Source organism: Rutilus rutilus (genome assembly GCF_951802725.1).
Source record: "Rutilus rutilus genome assembly, chromosome: 5".
Taxonomy (NCBI): Eukaryota; Metazoa; Chordata; class Actinopteri; order Cypriniformes; family Leuciscidae; genus Rutilus; species Rutilus rutilus.
Genome location: NC_140213.1, coordinates 628,165 through 648,164, shown reverse-complemented (window position 1 = coordinate 648,164; position 20,000 = coordinate 628,165). Strand labels below are relative to the sequence as shown.

At 47.3% G+C, this 20,000-nt stretch overlaps 1 protein-coding gene and 1 long non-coding RNA gene across 5 annotated transcripts in view; both read right to left on the bottom strand.

The window, feature by feature from the left end:
• The window catches only part of pdpr (pyruvate dehydrogenase phosphatase regulatory subunit), a 37,932-nt gene that overhangs the window by 3,342 nt on the left and 14,590 nt on the right, over window positions 1-20,000 (bottom strand). For 2 of the 3 annotated variants that reach the window (XM_084409124.1, XM_084409125.1), the window contains 10 exons: window positions 17,557-17,706; window positions 15,621-15,813; window positions 15,421-15,545; window positions 9,238-9,393; window positions 8,495-8,628; window positions 8,136-8,284; window positions 7,822-7,934; window positions 7,465-7,559; window positions 6,527-6,616; window positions 5,448-5,630 (listed from right to left, as the gene is read on the bottom strand). In XM_084409124.1, coding sequence (XP_084265250.1) covers window positions 5,448-5,630; window positions 6,527-6,616; window positions 7,465-7,559; window positions 7,822-7,934; window positions 8,136-8,284; window positions 8,495-8,628; window positions 9,238-9,393; window positions 15,421-15,545; window positions 15,621-15,813; window positions 17,557-17,706 — 1,388 coding nt within the window. Of the gene's footprint in view, window positions 1-5,447; window positions 5,631-6,526; window positions 6,617-7,464; window positions 7,560-7,821; window positions 7,935-8,135; window positions 8,285-8,494; window positions 8,629-9,237; window positions 9,394-15,420; window positions 15,546-15,620; window positions 15,814-17,408; window positions 17,464-17,556; window positions 17,707-20,000 lie in introns of those variants that run through there. The other variant, XM_084409126.1, reaches the window with a different exon arrangement.
• Window positions 17,714-18,772, bottom strand: LOC311290566. 2 transcript variants are annotated; one of them, XR_014627407.1, is made up of 3 exons: window positions 18,659-18,772; window positions 18,520-18,611; window positions 17,714-18,428 (listed from the first exon to the last, which is right to left on the bottom strand). It is a non-coding gene; the product is annotated as an uncharacterized lncRNA (long non-coding RNA). The 2 variants fall into 2 exon arrangements; XR_014627408.1 differs by having other exon boundaries at window positions 17,714-18,472; window positions 18,567-18,611.

Here is a 20,000-nt window from a genome sequence, read left to right as displayed (position 1 = left end):
GGAGAAAGATCAGTGTGTGAGGAACCCTGTGTCCTACAGGAGAGAGAGATCAGTGTGTGAGGAACCCTGTGTCCTACAGGAGAGAGATCAGTGTGTGAGGAACCCTGTGTCCTGCAGGAGAAAGATCAGTGTGTGAGGAACCCTGTGTCCTACAGGAGAGAGATCAGTGTGTGAGGAACCCTGTGTCCTGCAGGAGAAAGATCAGTGTGTGAGGAACCCTGTGTCCTGCAGGAGAAAGATCAGTGTGTGAGGAACCCTGTGTCCTACAGGAGAAAGATCAGTGTGTGAGGAACCCTGTATCCTGCAGGAGAAAGATCAGAGTGTGAGGAATCCTGTGTCCTACAGGAGAGCGATCAGTGTGTGAGGAACCCTGTGTCCTACAGGAGAGAGATCAGTGTGTGAGGAACCCTGTGTCCTACAGGAGAGAGATCAGTGTGTGAGGAACCCTGTGTCCTACAGGAGAGAGATCAGTGTGTGAGGAACCCTGTGTCCTACAGGAGAGAGAGAGATCAGTGTGTGAGGAACCCTGTGTCCTACAGGAGAGAGAGAGATCAGTGTATGAGGAACCCTGTGTCCTACAGGAGAGAGATCAGTGTGTGAGGAACCCTGTGTCCTACAGGAGAGAGATCAGTGTGTGAGGAACCCTGTGTCCTACAGGAGAGAGATCAGTGTGTGAGGAACCCTGTGTCCTACAGGAGAGAGAGAGATCAGTGTATGAGGAACCCTGTGTCCTACAGGAGAGAGATCAGTGTGTGAGGAACCCTGTGTCCTACAGGAGAGAGATCAGTGTGTGAGGAACCCTGTGTCCTACAGGAGAGAGAGAGATCAGTGTATGAGGAACCCTGTGTCCTACAGGAGAGAGATCAGTGTGTGAGGAACCCTGTGTCCTACAGGAGAGAGAGAGATCAGTGTGTGAGGAACCCTGTGTCCTACAGGAGAGAGAGAGATCAGTGTATGAGGAACCCTGTGTCCTACAGGAGAGAGATCAGTGTGTGAGGAACCCTGTGTCCTACAGGAGAGAGAGATCAGTGTGTGAGGAACCCTGTGTCCTACAGGAGAGAGAGAGATCAGTGTGTGAGGAACCCTCTGTCCTACAGGAGAGAGAGATCAGTGTGTGAGGAACCCTGTGTCCTACAGGAGAGAGATCAGTGTGTGAGGAACCCTGTGTCCTACAGGAGGAAGATATCAGTGTGTGAGGAACCCTGTGTCCTGCAGGAGAGAGATCAGTGTGTGAGGAACCCTGTGTCCTACAGGAGAAAGATCAGTGTGTGAGGAACACTGTATCCTGAAGGAGAGAGATCAGTGTGTGAGGAACCCTGTGTCCTACAGGAGAGAGATCAGTGTGTGAGGAACCCTGTGTCCTACAGGAGAAAGATATCAGTGTGTGAGGAACCCTGTATCCTGCAGGAGAGAGATCAGTGTGTGAGGAACCCTGTATCCTGAAGGAGAGAGATCAGTGTGTGAGGAACCCTGTGTCCTACAGGAGAGAGATCAGTGTGTGAGGAACCCTGTGTCCTACAGGAGAAAGATATCAGTGTGTGAGGAACCCTGTATCCTGCAGGAGAAAGATCAGTGTGTGAGGAACCCTGTATCCTGAAGGAGAGAGATCAGTGTGTGAGGAACCCTGTGTCCTACAGGAGAGAGATCAGTGTGTGAGGAACCCTGTGTCCTACAGGAGAAAGATATCAGTGTGTGAGGAACCCTGTGTCCTACAGGAGAGAGATCAGTGTGTGAGGAACCCTGTGTCCTACAGGAGAAAGATATCAGTGTGTGAGGAACCCTGTGTCCTACAGGAGAGAGATCAGTGTGTGAGGAACCCTGTGTCCTACAGGAGAGAGATCAGTGTGTGAGGAACCCTGTATCCTGCAGGAGAGAGATCAGTGTGTGAGGAACCCTGTATCCTGCAGGAGAGAGAGATATCAGTGTGTGAGGAATCCTGTGTCCTAAGGGAGAGAGATCAGTGTGTGAGGAACCCTGTATCCTGCAGGAGAGAGATCAGTGTATGAGGAACCCTGTGTCCTGCAGGAGAGAGATCAGTGTGTGAGGAACCCTGTATCCTGCAGGAGAGAGATTAGTGTGTGAGGAATCCTGTGTCCTGCAGGAGAGAGATCAGTGTGTGAGGAACCCTGTGTCCTACAGGAGAGAGATCAGTGTGTGAGGAACCCTGTGTCCTACAGGAGAGAGAGAGATCAGTGTGTGAGGAACCCTGTGTCCTACAGGAGAGAGATCAGTGTGTGAGGAACCCTGTGTCCTACAGGAGAAAGATATCAGTGTGTGAGGAACCCTGTATCCTGCAGGAGAGATCAGTGTGTGAGGAACCCTGTGTCCTACAGGAGAAAGATCAGTGTGTGAGGAACCCTGTATCCTGAAGGAGAGAGATCAGTGTGTGAGGAATCCTGTGTCCTACAGGAGAGAGATCAGTGTGTGAGGAACCCTGTATCCTGCAGGAGAGAGATCAGTGTGTGAGGAACCCTGTGTCCTGCAGGAGAGAGATCAGTGTGTGAGGAACCCTGTGTCCTGCAGGAGAGAGATCAGTGTGTGAGGAACCCTGTATCCTGCAGGAGAGAGATCAGTGTGTGAGGAATCCTGTGTCCTGCAGGAGAGAGATCAGTGTGTGAGGAACCCTGTGTCCTACAGGAGAGAGATCAGTGTGTGAGGAACCCTGTGTCCTACAGGAGAGAGAGAGATCAGTGTGTGAGGAACCCTGTGTCCTACAGGAGAGAGATCAGTGTGTGAGGAACCCTGTGTCCTGCAGGAGAAAGATCAGTGTGTGAGGAACCCTGTATCCTGCAGGAGAAAGATCAGTGTGTGAGGAATCCTGTGTCCTACAGGAGAGAGATCAGTGTGTGAGGAACCCTGTGTCCTACAGGAGAGAGATCAGTGTGTGAGGAACCCTGTGTCCTACAGGAGAGAGATCAGTGTGTAAGGAACCCTGTGTCCTGCAGGAGAGAGAGATCAGTGTGTGAGGAACCCTGTGTCCTACAGGAGAGAGAGATCAGTGTGTAAGGAACCCTGTGTCCTGCAGGAGAGAGATCAGTGTGTGAGGAACCCAGTTTCCTACAGGAAAGAGATCAGTGTGTGAGAAACCCTGTGTCCTACAGGAGAGAGATGTCAGTGTGTGAGGAACCCTGTGTCCTACAGGAGAGAGATCAGTGTGTGAGGAACCCTGTGTCCTACAGGAGAGAGATCAGTGTGTGGGGAACCCTGTGTCCTACAGGAGAGAGAGATCAGTGTGTGAGGAACCCTGTGTCCTACAGGAGAGAGATATCAGTGTGTGAGGAACCATGTGTCCTACAGGAGAGAGATATCAGTGTATGAGGAACCCTGTGTCCTACAGGAGAGAGAGATCAGTGTGTGAGGAACCCTGTATCCTACAGGAGAGAGAGATCAGTGTATGAGGAACCCTGTGTCCAACAGCAGAGAGAGAGAGATCAGTGTGTGAGGAACCCTGTGTCCTACAGGAGAGAGATATCAGTGTGTGAGGAACCCTGTGTCCTACAGGAGAGAGATCAGTGTGTGAGGAACCCTGTGTCCTACAGGAGAGAGAGATCAGTGTGTGAGGAACCCTGTGTCCTACAGCAGAGAGAGAGAGATCAGTGTGTGAGGAACCCTGTGTCCTACAGGAGAGAGATCAGTGTGTGAGGAACCCTGTGTCCTACAGCAGAGAGAGAGAGATCAGTGTGTGAGGAACCCTGTGTCCTACAGGAGAGAGATCAGTGTGTGAGGAACCCTGTGTCCTACAGGAGAGAGAGATCAGTGTGTGAGGAACCCTGTGTCCTACAGGAGAGAGAGATCAGTGTGTGAGGAACCCTGTGTCCTACAGGAGAGAGATCAGTGTGTGAGGAACCCTGTGTCCTACAGGAGAGAGATATCAGTGTGTGAGGAACCCTGTGTCCTACAGGAGAGAGATCAGTGTGTGAGGAACCCTGTGTCCTACAGGAGAGAGATCAGTGTGTGAGGAACCCTGTGTCCTACAGGAGAGAGAGAGAGATCAGTGTGTGAGGAACCCTGTGTCCTACAGGAGAGAGATCAGTGTGTGAGGAACCCTGTGTCCTACAGGAGAGAGATCAGTGTGTGAGGAACCCTGTGTCCTACAGCAGAGAGAGAGAGATCAGTGTGTGAGGAACCCTGTGTCCTACAGGAGAGAGATCAGTGTGTGAGGAACCCTGTGTCCTACAGGAGAGAGATATCAGTGTGTGAGGAACCCTGTGTCCTACAGGAGAGAGATCAGTGTGTGAGGAACCCTGTGTCCTACAGGAGAGAGATATCAGTGTGTGAGGAACCCTGTGTCCTACAGGAGAGAGATCAGTGTGTGAGGAACCCTGTGTCCTACAGGAGAGAGATATCAGTGTGTGAGGAACCCTGTGTCCTACAGGAGAGAGATCAGTGTGTGAGGAACCCTGTGTCCTACAGGAGAGAGAGGTCAGTGTGTGAGGAACCCTGTGTCCTACAGGAGAGAGATATCAGTGTGTGAGGAACCCTGTGTCCTACAGGAGAGAGAGATCAGTGAGCGTGTGTGTGTTTGAGTGTGTGTGTGTCTTTCTGTGGTGTGTTTGTCTGTGGTGTGTGTGTGTTTCTGTGGTGTGTGTGTCTGTGGTGTGTGTGTCTGTGGTGTGTGTGAGAGTCTGTGTGTGTGTGTGTGTGTGTGTGTGTGTGAGAGAGTGTGTGTGTGTGTCTGTGGTGTGTTTGAGAGTCTGTGTGTGTGTGTGTGTGTGAGTGTGTGTGTGTGTGTGTGTGTGTGTGTGTGTGTGTGTGTGTCTGTGGTGTGTGTGTGTGTGTGTCTGTGGTGTGTGTGTGTGTGTGTGTGTGTCTGTGGTGTGTATGTGTTTCTGTGGTGTGTGCGTCTGTGGTGTGTGTGTGTGTGTCTGTGGTGTGTATGTGTTTCTGTGGTGTGTGCGTCTGTGGTGTGCGTCTGTGGTGTGTGTCTGTCTGTGTGTGTGTGTGTCTGTGGTGTGTGTGTGTTTCTGTGGTGTGTGCGTCTGTGGTGTGTGTGTGTGTGTCTGTGGTGTGTATGTGTTTCTGTGGTGTGTGCGTCTGTGGTGTGCGTCTGTGGTGTGTGTCTGTCTGTGTGTGTGTGTGTGTGTGTCTGTGGTGTGTGTGTGTGTGTGTGTGTGTATGTCTGTGGTGTGTGTGTGTCTGTGGTGTGTGTGTGTCTGTGGTGTGTGTGTCTGTGGTGTGTGTGTCTGTGGTGTGTATGTGTTTCAGTGGTGCGTGCGTCTGTGGTGTGTGCGTCTGTGGTGTGTGTGTGTGTGTCTGTGTAGTGAACCAGACATGTGTGTGTCTGTGGTGTGTGTGTGTGTGTGTGTGTCTGCGGTGTGTGTGTGTGTCTGTGGTGTGTGTGTGTGTGTTTGTGTCTGTGGTGTGTGTGTCTGTGGTGTGTGTGTGTGTCTGTGAGAGGTTGCAGGGCTAGTGTGAAAGAGCTGAACTCAAGAGTGGCAGAAACTCACCTTGTCAAACTTGACCCTGAACTCGCGGCCGCACTCGAGCGGAGTGGTGAAGGAGTCCAGATCCTGCCCCCAGAAGGCGAAGAACTTCTCGATGCGCAGACTGCGTAAAGCGTAGTAGCCCGCGTTACGGATGCCGTACTTCTGCCCCACTGACATCACCTCGTTATACACATGCAGTGCATACTGGGAACAGGAGAGCAAGACCTCAGAGCTTTGAACAGAGCGCTGGGTCACACAGATCTGCACTGAGCTGAACGTTTGGAAACACGTCTCGATAGCCATGTGTGAACGGCTCCCTATAATACAGTCAGTGGCTTCGTTTACATGGACACTTTTTGCTTCAATCTGAATCTGAACGTAGTGTTTACATGAACGCTAAAAGAGTGATGGGGTTGCGTGTTTATATGTCACAAAAGCTTCTGATCGGATTTAATCTCTTGACATGCGCACACGGCACGAGTATACAGAGTTCCAGCTGTTGCTGCACACGAACTATCCTCCTTTTCTTTGTTTTAAAAAGCAGACTTAATATTTATCTATTGCGGGTCCTAATTATGCGTGGACGAGCCCTGAACCGCTAAGCCGTGCTGCTGGTGTCACCAGGAAAGCCCTTCCCGTGTGTGTCTGAGGCGAGGGCTAGTCCTGCTCCGCTTCACAGACGAGGAGTGCTGAGAGAATTACAGAATGACGGCACACTCATTTATGACACTTTGTTCTACAGGGGGAACAGCTCGTTCAGGGCGTCACACATCATCACGCTATTTCTACAGCATTGCACATGCGCAGTCCTTTCAGTTTGGGTTCTCAGTCCGAGTGTTGGCGCGTCCTCTCGGTCGATTACAAAAGGAATAAACCACCCCTTACAATTCGAGTGAAATTTTAATCAGATCTGGCCACATCATTCCGACTGATATGATTACATGTTACTTTTTTATTCCCGATTGTGCTACTGGTCCAATTATCGGATTATTAGTGTCCATGAAAACACAGCTAATGTTTGTACCATGAATATGGCTTTAATGGTCAGCTGTTCATCAGTAGATGTTTCACTGAAGTCTGCAGTGGTCAGTGTGTCTCACCTCTATGGGAATATACAGCATGAAGCCGGGCTCTCCGGTGTGGGTCATGCTCATGACTCTGATGCCGTTGGCGTATCCCACACTCATTTCCTGCGAGACACAATCAGGAGTGAGGAAACTCAGAGTCAGCGCTCAAACACTGTCGCATTTCCCAAACTCCTACAAACGCCTCAGGATAGAGCGAGAGGATCCTTTACCAGACGATCCCAAGATGCACTGTGCACCGCTGACGCCGTAACACTTTATTTTACAGTGTCCTTGTTACACGTTTCCTGTCCTGTACTCGTTTTAGTAAATTATGCATAATCGCATGCAACTAACCCTAAAGTAAGTGCAAATTGCTAATTAAAATGACTCAGTACTTCAGTGTTTAATTAGGGTTAGGGTAACAAGGACACATTCAAATAAAGCGTAACCATTTTTTTTTGCTGGATTACTCTTTTTAAAATAAGTATTGGGTTTAAACGTACTCGTATATCTAACGATACAAATATAAAACAAATAAAATGAAAGAGGTTCAAATTACAGCATTATCAACATTCCGGCTGTAGAGGAGTAAAGCTGTCTGAGGAACAGAGTGTTGCTGATTAATGGTTAATAACGGCTCCTCAGCGTTAGGGCCGGCGATTACAGGCCGTGTCACTAACAGGAAACACATCGTCTTCCTTTGAATCAATGAAACCATTTGGTTTGAAATAAATACCATTACGATAGTTAGGCATGACGATCGCTGGACACTTCCTCATCTCTGAAGAGCAGTCCGATGTGTTCGGCCCTTTCTGAGCATAAGCTCTTCTCTGAACGAGATTTATTTGTTTTAACAACGCATGATTCCTCAGACGTTGTTTTTGTTTTATTTTACAACATATTGTGTTGAAAATGTTGCTCATTAGTTATGACTACTATTAGACATGAATGTAAGAGGGATCTTTCCTCACCTTACAGAAGAGCGAGGGGAAGTGCTCCGGGGTCATGGACACGTACGACAGCTCAGACAACACGTCCATGGCTCGCGGGCCAATCAGATTCAGAGCTACAGATCACATGACACCGATTACTGCATCGCACACACAAGCCCAGGCCATAAAGGCTCATTTCATTTCTGACATTTACTCTTCACTTATAAGGCTAGTCTATTGAAACGAGCGACTTTGCCACATCACATCACTGTCACTGAAATGGCTGTCATGATTCTTAAAAATAATAAAAAGAAAAACTAGCTTAGCTTTGATGGAAGGTTTTCCTGATTTAAAACACAATGTAACTTCAGTTGGTAGAGATGTATTATTTCTCACCGGTGTACTTCCAGCTGACGTCCTCCAGGTGGAGCTGCGGATCGTTGGGCATGTGCTTCTTAATCCAAGACCAGCAGTGAACTTGCTGATCCGTGGGAGAAATGATGAAGAAACTGGAGACAGAACCGGATGGTGTCAATAATAATGAACTGATCTGGATCTAGAGTCTGTTTTGGTGACTTTCGCATAACGCAGGTGGATCTGCTGTCCTGGTTAGTTGGTTAATGCCATATAATATGAATGTTTTGTCCTTTAATACATGAACCTGCATGTCGAAAAGCCCTACTTTATGGAAAGCGTCCCTGTTTGCGAACCTGTTTTTGCTGAGGCGCACCACGCTGCAGTCGTTCTCGTAGCCGCCTCTCTCGTTCAGCATCCCCGTGTGGACGATGTGTCCGACCGGCACGTCCAGGTCATTAGCACACAGACGCTGGAGCAGAACTAGGGCCTGATCACCCGCAGACTGAAACACACACACACACACACAAGACATCTGAAGACTGATGAAGGTGATATATGGAAGCCACAGAATAAAAAAAACTTTTAACTTTTTAACTCACAATTCAGATTTTTTCCTCTCAGAATTGTGAGATAAAAAGTCAAACTTTTACCTTGCTTATTTTTACTTTTTTCTTTCATACTGAAATGACGTTGAAGGGATGAACGGACTCACCGTGAGCTCAAACTTGGTGAAGGAGGACATGTCGATGACACACACCGCCTCCTTGCAGCACTTCACCTCTGCTCCCACGATATCAAACCAGTCGGGCTTGTAGAAGGTCTTACTCTGATCCAGCGCCAGTAAATCTGTGAGGATTCGAGACCAACACTTGTGAGACAGGGACGCTAGTGACACTGAAATATCACAGCTGGACATTTGCTTTCATATCTTAAAGTGGTAAAGGGTGCTGATCATTCATCTGCTAAGCTGCATCCATGCTAATCTGTTAAATATTGATAAAGTACACAGCTGGTTAAAAGTTTGGACTAACCCTTTGTCACACTGAAGAGGCTCAAATGTAATAGAGTACTAGAAAAAATTCTGGTCAATCCATAATACCCATTTTCCATCTAAAACGCACAAAATAGTAATCGCAAAGGGATAGTTCACCCAAAAATGAAAATTAGCCCATGATTTACTCACCCTGAAGCCATCCTAGGTGTATATAACATTCTTCTTTCAGACGAATACAATCAGAGTTATATTAAAAAATGTCCTGGCTCTTCCAAGCTTTATAATGGCAGTGAATGGCTGTTTCTGTCCATAAAAGTGCATCTATCCATCATAAAAGTGCATCTTTAAGTATGTGTCCAAACATTTGACAGGGTTTGTAGAATCAAACCCATCATTCTGAACCGATAGTGACAGAAAATAACCTAAACTGGGAACACATCGTGGTCAGCGCCGGATCTCACCCTTCCCAGCAGGAACGAAGTACTTGGCTCGCTCGAAGCCGTGCTTCTCCATCCAGCGCGCTCCCTGTGTGTCGAGCCGGTCGTACAGTGGACTCGTGCGCAGCTGCCGGCCCGTCTGGAAGTCCCAGCGGGGAACCTTCAGTCCGTACAGGAGCGCTAGTGGACACACACACACACACACACAGAGGGAATAAACACATAAACAACTAAATCTGTCAGTAACCGTGGCTAATTCTCACTCGAGTCTCTGTCAGGAACTGTGCCTAATACTCACTCGAGTCTCTGTCAGTAACTGTGGCTAATACTCACTCGAGTCTCTGTCAGGAACTGTGGCTAATACTCACTCGAGTCTCTGTCAGGAACTGTGCCTAATACTCACTCGAGTCTCTGTCAGTAACTGTGGCTAATACTCACTCGAGTCTCTGTCAGGAACTGTGCCTAATACTCACTCGAGTCTCTGTCAGGAACTGTGGCTAAAACTCACTCGAGTCTCTGTCAGGAACTGTGGCTAATACTCACTCGAGTCTCTGTCAGGAACTGTGGCTAATACTCGAGTCTCTGTCAGGAACTGTGGCTAATACTCATGTTAGTAAGAGTGGCTGATACTCACTCGAGTCTCTGTCAGGAACTGTGGCTAATACTCACTCGAGTCTCTGTCAGGAACTGTGGCTAATACTCGAGTCTCTGTCAGGAACTGTGGCTAATACTCACTCGAGTCTCTGTCAGGAACTGTGGCTAATACTCGAGTCTCTGTCAGGAACTGTGGCTAATACTCACTCGAGTCTCTGTCAGGAACTGTGGTTAATACTCACTCGAGTCTCTGTCAGGAACTGTGCCTAATACTCACTCGAGTCTCTGTCAGGAACTGTGGCTAATACTCACTCGAGTCTCTGTCAGTAACTGTGGCTAATACTCACTCGAGTCTCTGTCAGGAACTGTGCCTAATACTCACTCGAGTCTCTGTCAGGAACTGTGGTTAATACTCACTCGAGTCTCTGTCAGGAACTGTGGTTAATACTCACTCGAGTCTCTGTCAGGAACTGTGCCTAATACTCACTCGAGTCTCTGTCAGGAACTGTGGCTAATACTCACTCGAGTCTCTGTCAGGAACTGTGGCTAATACTCACTCGAGTCTCTGTCAGTAACTGGTTAATACTCACTCGAGTCTCTGTCAGTAACTGTGGCTAATACTCACTCGAGTCTCTGTCAGGAACTGTGGCTAATACTCACTCGAGTCTCTGTCAGGAACTGTGGCTAATACTCACTCGAGTCTCTGTCAGGAACTGTGGTTAATACTCATTCGAGTCTCTGTCAGGAACTGTGGTTAATACTCACTCGAGTCTCTGTCAGGAACTGTGCCTAATACTCACTCAAGTCTCTGTCAGGAACTGTGGTTAATACTCACTCGAGTCTCTGTCAGGAACTGTGCCTAATACTCACTCGAGTCTCTGTCAGTAACTGTGGCTAATACTCACTCGAGTCTCTGTCAGGAACTGTGGCTAATACTCACTCGAGTCTCTGTCAGGAACTGTGGTTAATACTCATTCGAGTCTCTGTCAGGAACTGTGGTTAATACTCACTCGAGTCTCTGTCAGGAACTGTGGCTAATACTCACTCGAGTCTCTGTCAGGAACTGTGGCTAATACTCACTCGAGTCTCTGTCAGGAACTGTGGTTAATACTCATTCGAGTCTCTGTCAGGAACTGTGGTTAATACTCACTCGAGTCTCTGTCAGGAACTGTGGCTAATACTCACTCGAGTCTCTGTCAGGAACTGTGGCTAATACTCACTCGAGTCTCTGTCAGGAACTGTGGTTAATACTCATTCGAGTCTCTGTCAGGAACTGTGGCTAATACTCACTCGAGTCTCTGTCAGGAACTGTGGCTAATACTCACTCGAGTCTCTGTCAGGAACTGTGGTTAATACTCATTCGAGTCTCTGTCAGGAACTGTGGTTAATACTCACTCGAGTCTCTGTCAGGAACTGTGCCTAATACTCACTCGAGTCTCTGTCAGGAACTGTGGTTAATACTCACTCGAGTCTCTGTCAGGAACTGTGGTTAATACTCACTCGAGTCTCTGTCAGGAACTGTGGCTAATACTCACTCGAGTCTCTGTCAGGAACTGTGGCTAATACTCACTCGAGTCTCTGTCAGGAACTGTGGCTAATACTCACTCGAGTCTCTGTCAGGAACTGTGGCTAATACTCACTCGAGTCTCTGTCAGGAACTGTGGCTAAAACTCACTCGAGTCTGTCAGGAACTGTGGCTAAAACTCACTCGAGTCTGTCAGGAACTGTGGCTAATACTCGAGTCTCTGTCAGTTACTGTGGCTAATACTCACTCGAGTCTCTGTCAGTAACTGTGGCTAATACTCACTCGAGTCTCTGTCAGTAACTGTGGCTAATACTCGAGTCTCTGTCAGTAACTGTGGCTAATACTCAAGTCTCTGTCAGTAACTGTGGCTAATACTCATGTTAGTAAGAGTGGCTGATACTCACTCAAGTCTCTGTCAGGAACTGTAGCTAATACTCACTCGAGTCTCTGTCAGGAACTGTGGCTAATACTCACTCGAGTCTCTGTCAGGAACTGTGGCTAATACTCACTCGAGTCTCTGTCAGTAACTGTGGCTAATACTCATGTTAGTAAGAGTGGCTGATACTCACTCGAGTCTCTGTCAGGAATTGTGGCTAATACTCACTCGAGTCTCTGTCAGTAACTGTGGCTAATACTCACTCGAGTCTCTGTCAGGAACTGTGGCTAATACTCATGTTAGTAAGAGTGGCTGATACTCACTCGAGTCTCTGTCAGGAACTGTGGCTAATACTCATGTTAGTAAGAGTGGCTGATACTCACTCGAGTCTCTGTCAGTAACTGTGGCTAATACTCATGTTAGTAAGAGTGGCTGATACTCACTCGAGTCTCTGTCAGGAATTGTGGCTAATACTCACTCGAGTCTCTGTCAGTAACTGTGGCTAATACTCACTCGAGTCTCTGTCAGGAATTGTGGCTAATACTCACTCGAGTCTCTGTCAGGAATTGTGGCTAATACTCACTCGAGTCTCTGTCAGGAACTGTGCCTAATACTCACTCGAGTCTCTGTCAGGAACTGTGGCTAATACTCACTCGAGTCTCTGTCAGGAACTGTGGTTAATACTCACTCGAGTCTCTGTCAGGAACTGTGGCTAAAACTCACTCGAGTCTGTCAGTAACTGTGGCTAATACTCACTCGAGTCTCTGTCAGTAACTGTGGCTAATACTCACTCGAATCTCTGTCAGTAACTGTGGCTAATACTCACTCGAGTCTCTGTCAGTAACTGTGGCTAATACTCACTCGAGTCTCTGTCAGTAACTGTGGCTAAAACTCACTCGAGTCTGTCAGTAACTGTGGCTAATACTCACTCGAGTCTCTGTCAGTAACTGTGGCTAATACTCACTCGAATCTCTGTCAGTAACTGTGGCTAATACTCACTCGAATCTCTGTCAGTAACTGTGGCTAATACTCACTCGAGTCTGTCAGTAACTGTGGCTAATACTCACTCGAGTCTCTGTCAGTAACTGTGGCTAATACTCACTCGAGTCTCTGTCAGTAACTGTGGCTAATACTCACTCGAGTCTCTGTCAGGAACTGTGGCTAATACTCACTCGAGTCTCTGTCAGTAACTGTGGCTAATACTCACTCGAGTCTCTGTCAGTAACTGTGGCTAATACTCACTCGAGTCTCTGTCAGGAACTGTGGCTAATACTCACTCGAGTCTCTGTCAGGAACTGTGGCTAATACTCACTCGAGTCTCTGTCAGGAACTGTGGCTAATACTCATGTTAGTAAGAGTGGCTGATACTCACTCGAGTCTCTGTCAGTAACTGTGGCTAATACTCACTCGAGTCTCTGTCAGGAACTGTGGCTAATACTCACTCGAGTCTCTGTCAGGAACTGTGGCTAATACTCATGTTAGTAAGAGTGGCTGATACTCACTCGAGTCTCTGTCAGTAACTGTGGCTAATACTCACTCGAGTCTCTGTCAGTAACTGTGGCTAATACTCATGTTAGTAAGAGTGGCTGATACTCACTCGAGTCTCTGTCAGGAATTGTGGCTAATACTCACTCGAGTCTCTGTCAGTAACTGTGGCTAATACTCACTCGAGTCTCTGTCAGGAATTGTGGCTAATACTCACTCGAGTCTCTGTCAGGAATTGTGGCTAATACTCACTCGAGTCTCTGTCAGGAACTGTGCCTAATACTCACTCGAGTCTCTGTCAGGAACTGTGGTTAACACTCACTCGAGTCTCTGTCAGGAACTGTGGCTAAAACTCACTCGAGTCTGTCAGTAACTGTGGCTAATACTCACTCGAGTCTCTGTCAGTAACTGTGGCTAATACTCACTCGAGTCTCTGTCAGGAACTGTGGCTAATACTCACTCGAGTCTCTGTCAGGAACTGTGGCTAATACTCATGTTAGTAAGAGTGGCTGATACTCACTCGAGTCTCTGTCAGTAACTGTGGCTAATACTCACTCGAGTCTCTGTCAGGAACTGTGGCTAATACTCACTCGAGTCTCTGTCAGGAACTGTGGCTAATACTCACTCGAGTCTCTGTCAGGAACTGTGGCTAATACTCACTCGAGTCTCTGTCAGGAACTGTGGCTAATACTCACTCGAGTCTCTGTCAGGAACTGTGGCTAAAACTCACTCGAGTCTGTCAGGAACTGTGGCTAAAACTCACTCGAGTCTGTCAGGAACTGTGGCTAATACTCGAGTCTCTGTCAGTTACTGTGGCTAATACTCACTCGAGTCTCTGTCAGTAACTGTGGCTAATACTCACTCGAGTCTCTGTCAGTAACTGTGGCTAATACTCGAGTCTCTGTCAGTAACTGTGGCTAATACTCGAGTCTCTGTCAGTAACTGTGGCTAATACTCATGTTAGTAAGAGTGGCTGATACTCACTCAAGTCTCTGTCAGGAACTGTGGCTAATACTCACTCGAGTCTCTGTCAGGAACTGTGGCTAATACTCACTCGAGTCTCTGTCAGTAACTGTGGCTAATACTCATGTTAGTAAGAGTGGCTGATACTCACTCGAGTCTCTGTCAGGAATTGTGGCTAATACTCACTCGAGTCTCTGTCAGTAACTGTGGCTAATACTCACTCGAGTCTCTGTCAGGAACTGTGGCTAATACTCATGTTAGTAAGAGTGGCTGATACTCACTCGAGTCTCTGTCAGTAACTGTGGCTAATACTCACTCGAGTCTCTGTCAGGAACTGTGGCTAATACTCATGTTAGTAAGAGTGGCTGATACTCACTCGAGTCTCTGTCAGGAATTGTGGCTAATACTCACTCGAGTCTCTGTCAGGAACTGTGGCTAATACTCACTCGAGTCTCTGTCAGGAACTGTGGCTAATACTCACTCGAGTCTCTGTCAGTAACTGTGGCTAATACTCACTCGAGTCTCTGTCAGGAATTGTGGCTAATACTCACTCGAGTCTCTGTCAGGAATTGTGGCTAATACTCACTCGAGTCTCTGTCAGGAACTGTGGCTAATACTCACTCGAGTCTCTGTCAGTAACTGTGGCTAATACTCACTCGAGTCTCTGTCAGGAATTGTGGCTAATACTCACTCGAGTCTCTGTCAGGAACTGTGGCTAATACTCACTCGAGTCTCTGTCAGTAACTGTGGCTAATACTCACTCGAGTCTCTGTCAGTAACTGTGGCTAATACTCACTCGAGTCTCTGTCAGGAATTGTGGCTAATACTCACTCGAGTCTCTGTCAGGAATTGTGGCTAATACTCACTCGAGTCTCTGTCAGGAACTGTGCCTAATACTCACTCGAGTCTCTGTCAGGAACTGTGGCTAATACTCACTCGAGTCTCTGTCAGGAACTGTGGTTAATACTCACTCGAGTCTCTGTCAGGAACTGTGGCTAAAACTCACTCGAGTCTGTCAGTAACTGTGGCTAATACTCACTCGAGTCTCTGTCAGTAACTGTGGCTAATACTCACTCGAGTCTCTGTCAGTAACTGTGGCTAATACTCATGTTAGTAAGAGTGGCTGATACTCACTCGAGTCTCTGTCAGGAATTGTGGCTAATACTCACTCGAGTCTCTGTCAGTAACTGTGGCTAATACTCACTCGAGTCTCTGTCAGGAACTGTGGCTAATACTCATGTTAGTAAGAGTGGCTGATACTCACGCATGACTTCCATCACTCGATGGCGCAGGAACGTGCGGCTGCTCTGCAGGTTCCCGAAGCGCTTGATGTCCAGCGGCCACACGTTAGCACTGGGGTATCCGTACGTCATCCACTCTGCCAGATATCTGCGGGAAGAAGAAGCTGTTGTGAACTTATCAAACTCAAAGCTGCAGAAACGTCCAGCAGAGCTGTTTTCTTACTTCCCCGCTCCGCCCGCGAACGAGAGCCCGGACGAGTTCATGCCTGCCAACACGAAGTATCCATAGATCCCCGGCGTCTCTCCCATCAGGCAGCGCATGTCCGGCGTGAAGGATTCTGGGCAGTTGACCAGCTGTTGGATCTCACAGGCCTCGAGCCCAGGCATCCGGCGCAGCAGAGCGCTCAACATGGGCTCTACGGGGAACCACACGACAACACTCACAACTCACATATGACCATATACACATGTGTTTCTGTGCAAACACAGCTGGTGTTAGGTAACTTAAGCACCATTATAATCAGTGAAGCTGAAACTCTTGTGATAATAACGGAAGCAGATGTAAGTCATGAAGAGGGCAGGATTATACCAACTGTGAATGCATGCATGCCTTATATATATATATATATATATATGAATGATTGAAATTTATTAACATACACATGTTTAACTATCAAATCTGAAGTAACAAAGCCTTTATAAATCCAGGGTGGAGTTTTCGGGAAGATCCATTTTATGTGCAAATTATAATGACTAATCTACAAACATTTATGTATAAAATAAAGCACGCTAAATTAATTTTTTGCTTTTGATTATTTGGCTGGGTAAGAAATCTGACTGGCTGGTTATTGTTTCATCTATCAGCGACCTTCGCTCGAAGAGTTTCGTATCCGGCATCAGACTGTTAACTAGCGGTAATAAAGCCAATCTGATGTGTGGGTCATTATGACAGAACAAACATTCCCAAGCATCTGAAAGACGAGACGCAGGAGCGGACGATCACGGCACTGCTAAAGTTAGATCTCAGCGGTTGAGCAACGACTACTACACCACTCACAACACCAGTGTACATCAACAAATGTTAACAAGAACAGCAAGAACAGCAATTTATAAGACAACATGATTTCATTTTTTCCATCTTACAAGTGAGGGCAAGGAAAACATGTTGAAGAGTTCAAGGAGAAGACAAGGACAGACGGAGACAGAGGAGGGGTAATAATAAAGAATAAAGGTCAGCGAACAAGCTGGAAATATCTCCACATTCTGAACAAGCCTGAGTTACACTGAGACCACAGGCGCTTCACACACCGTATGATGGCACACACACCTTCCTACAGCTAGGGGTGTGAAACTCACCCTAACTACAAATGTTCATAATCCACTAGCCATGAGTTTTGTTGACAGATATGTATGTATTGCACATTATTAAAAACAGTGACACATGTTATTTTGAATAGTAATTAGCAAAGCAGATGTTGATTTTTTGAGCCATTTCCTTTCCCGTGTTTAACACGCATAAGAGCGCTACAGTAATAAATATGACTTGACTTCATCGTTGCACACATGCTCTCTCTGTTGACTAAAGTGTGTGTCAGACATTCATCTCAGCGCGAGTGACACATTCCTATTTCCACGGAGAAGAATCTTGGAGAAGTTTGACTAGTGAAATTGTGCCGTTTTTTCCTCTTTATTCAATATATTCATGAGCCTACCGGTTAGTTAGCAGTTAGCACTACTGTTATCATACATTTACAGTCTGATACTGATGGTAATAATGACCATGTGATTGTGAAGCACGACGTGATCCTGGATGACAGGCATAATTCAGGAATATCTGAACACCGCGAAACAGAGCTAGCACTGGACAAGAGCAGTGTGAACGACCTGCGAAACATCTCATGCTAGCGGCGAGTGTATGAGTGGCATCCTCTACTGTACTGAAGTGATCCCAGTCCTCCTGCATGTTCTGGATCTGTGTGTGTGTGTGTGTGTGTGCACACATCTACTGTACCGAAGTGATCCCAGTCCTCCTGCATGTTCTGGATCTGTGTGTGTGTGTGTGTGTGTGCACACATCTACTGTACCGAAGTGATCCCAGTCCTCCTGCATGTTCTGGATCTGTGTGTGTGTGTGTGTGTGTGTGCACACATCTACTGTACCGAAGTGATCCCAGTCCTCCTGCATGTTCTGGATCTCCAGCTGGTTCCGGCCCTCAGTGAAGATGGGCTTCGGGTTCTTCTCGAACCCTCCAGACAGGATTCCTCCGTTCCAGGAGCGAGCGTAGATCCTCCCGTCCATGTCGATCACCACTGCACACACACAACAACACACTGCATTACACACACCTGATTCACCACTGCACACACACAACAACACACTGCATTACACACACCTGATTCACCACTGCACACACAACAACACACTGCATTACACACACCTGATTCACCACTGCACACACAACAACACACTGCATTACACACACCTGATTCACCACTGCACACACACAACAACACACTGCATTACACACACCTGATTCACCACTGCACACACAACAACACACTGCATTACACACACCTGATTCACCACTGCACACACAACAACACACTGCATTACACACTCCTGATTCACCACTGCACACACACAACAACACACTGCATTACACACACCTGATTCACCACTGCACACACAACAACACACTGCATTACACACACCTGATTCACCACTGCACACACACAACAACACACTGCATTACACACACCTGTTTCACCACTGCACACACACAACAACACACTGCATTACACACACCTGATTCACCACTGCACACACAACAACACACTGCATTACACACACCTGATTCACCACTGCACACACAACAACACACTGCATTACACACTCCTGATTCACCACTGCACACACACAACAACACACTGCATTACACACACCTGATTCACCACTGCACACACAACAACACACTGCATTACACACACCTGATTCACCACTGCACACACACAACACACTGCATTACACACACCTGATTCACCACTGCACACACACAACACACTGCATTACACACACCTGATTCACCACTGCACACACACAACAACACAATGCATTACACACACCTGATTCACCACTGCACACACACAACAACACACTGCATTACACACACCTGATTCACCACTGCACACACAACAACACACTGCATTACACACACCTGATTCACCACTGCACACACACAACAACACACTGCATTACACACACCTGATTCACCACTGCACACACAACAACACACTGCATTACACACACCTGATTCACCACTGCACACACACAACACACTGCATTACACACACCTGATTCACCACTGCACACACACAACAACACAATGCATTACACACACCTGATTCACCACTGCACACACACAACAACACACTGCATTACACACACCTGATTCACCACTGCACACACACAACAACACACTGCATTACACACACCTGATTCACCACTGCACACACACAACAACACACTGCATTACACACACCTGATTCACCACTGCACACACACAACAACACACTGCATTACACACACCTGATTCACCACTGCACACACACAACAACACACTGCATTACACACACCTGATTCACCACTGCACACACACAACAACACAATGCATTACACACACCTGATTCACCACTGCACACACACAACAACACACTGCATTACACACACCTGATTCACCACTGCACACACACAACAACACACTGCATTACACACACCTGATTCACCACTGCACACACACAACAACACACTGCATTACACACACCTGATTCACCACTGCACACACACAACAACACACTGCATTACACACACCTGATTCACCACTGCACACACACAACAACACACTGCATTACACACACCTGTTTCACCACTGCACACACACAACAACACACTGCATTACACACACCTGATTCACCACTGCACACACACAACAACACAATGCATTACACACACCTGATTCACCACTGCACACACACAACAACACACTGCATTACACACACCTGATTCACCACTGCACACACACAACAACACACTGCATTACACACACCTGATTCACCACTGCACACACACAACAACACACTGCATTACACACACCTGATTCACCACTGCACACACACAACAACACACTGCATTACACACACCTGTTTCACCACTGCACACACACAACAACACACTGCATTACACACACCTGTTTCACCACTGCACACACACAACAACACACTGCATTACACACACCTGATTCACCACTGCACACACACAACAACACACTGCATTACACACACCTGATTCACCACTGCACACACACAACAACACACTGCATTACACACACCTGATTCACCACTGCACACACACAACAACACACTGCATTACACACACCTGTTTCACCACTGCACACACACAACAACACACTGCATTACACACACCTGATTCACCACTGCACACACACAACAACACACTGCATTACACACACCTGTTTCACCACTGCACACACACAACAACACACTGCATTACACACACCTGATTCACCACTGCACACACACAACAACAC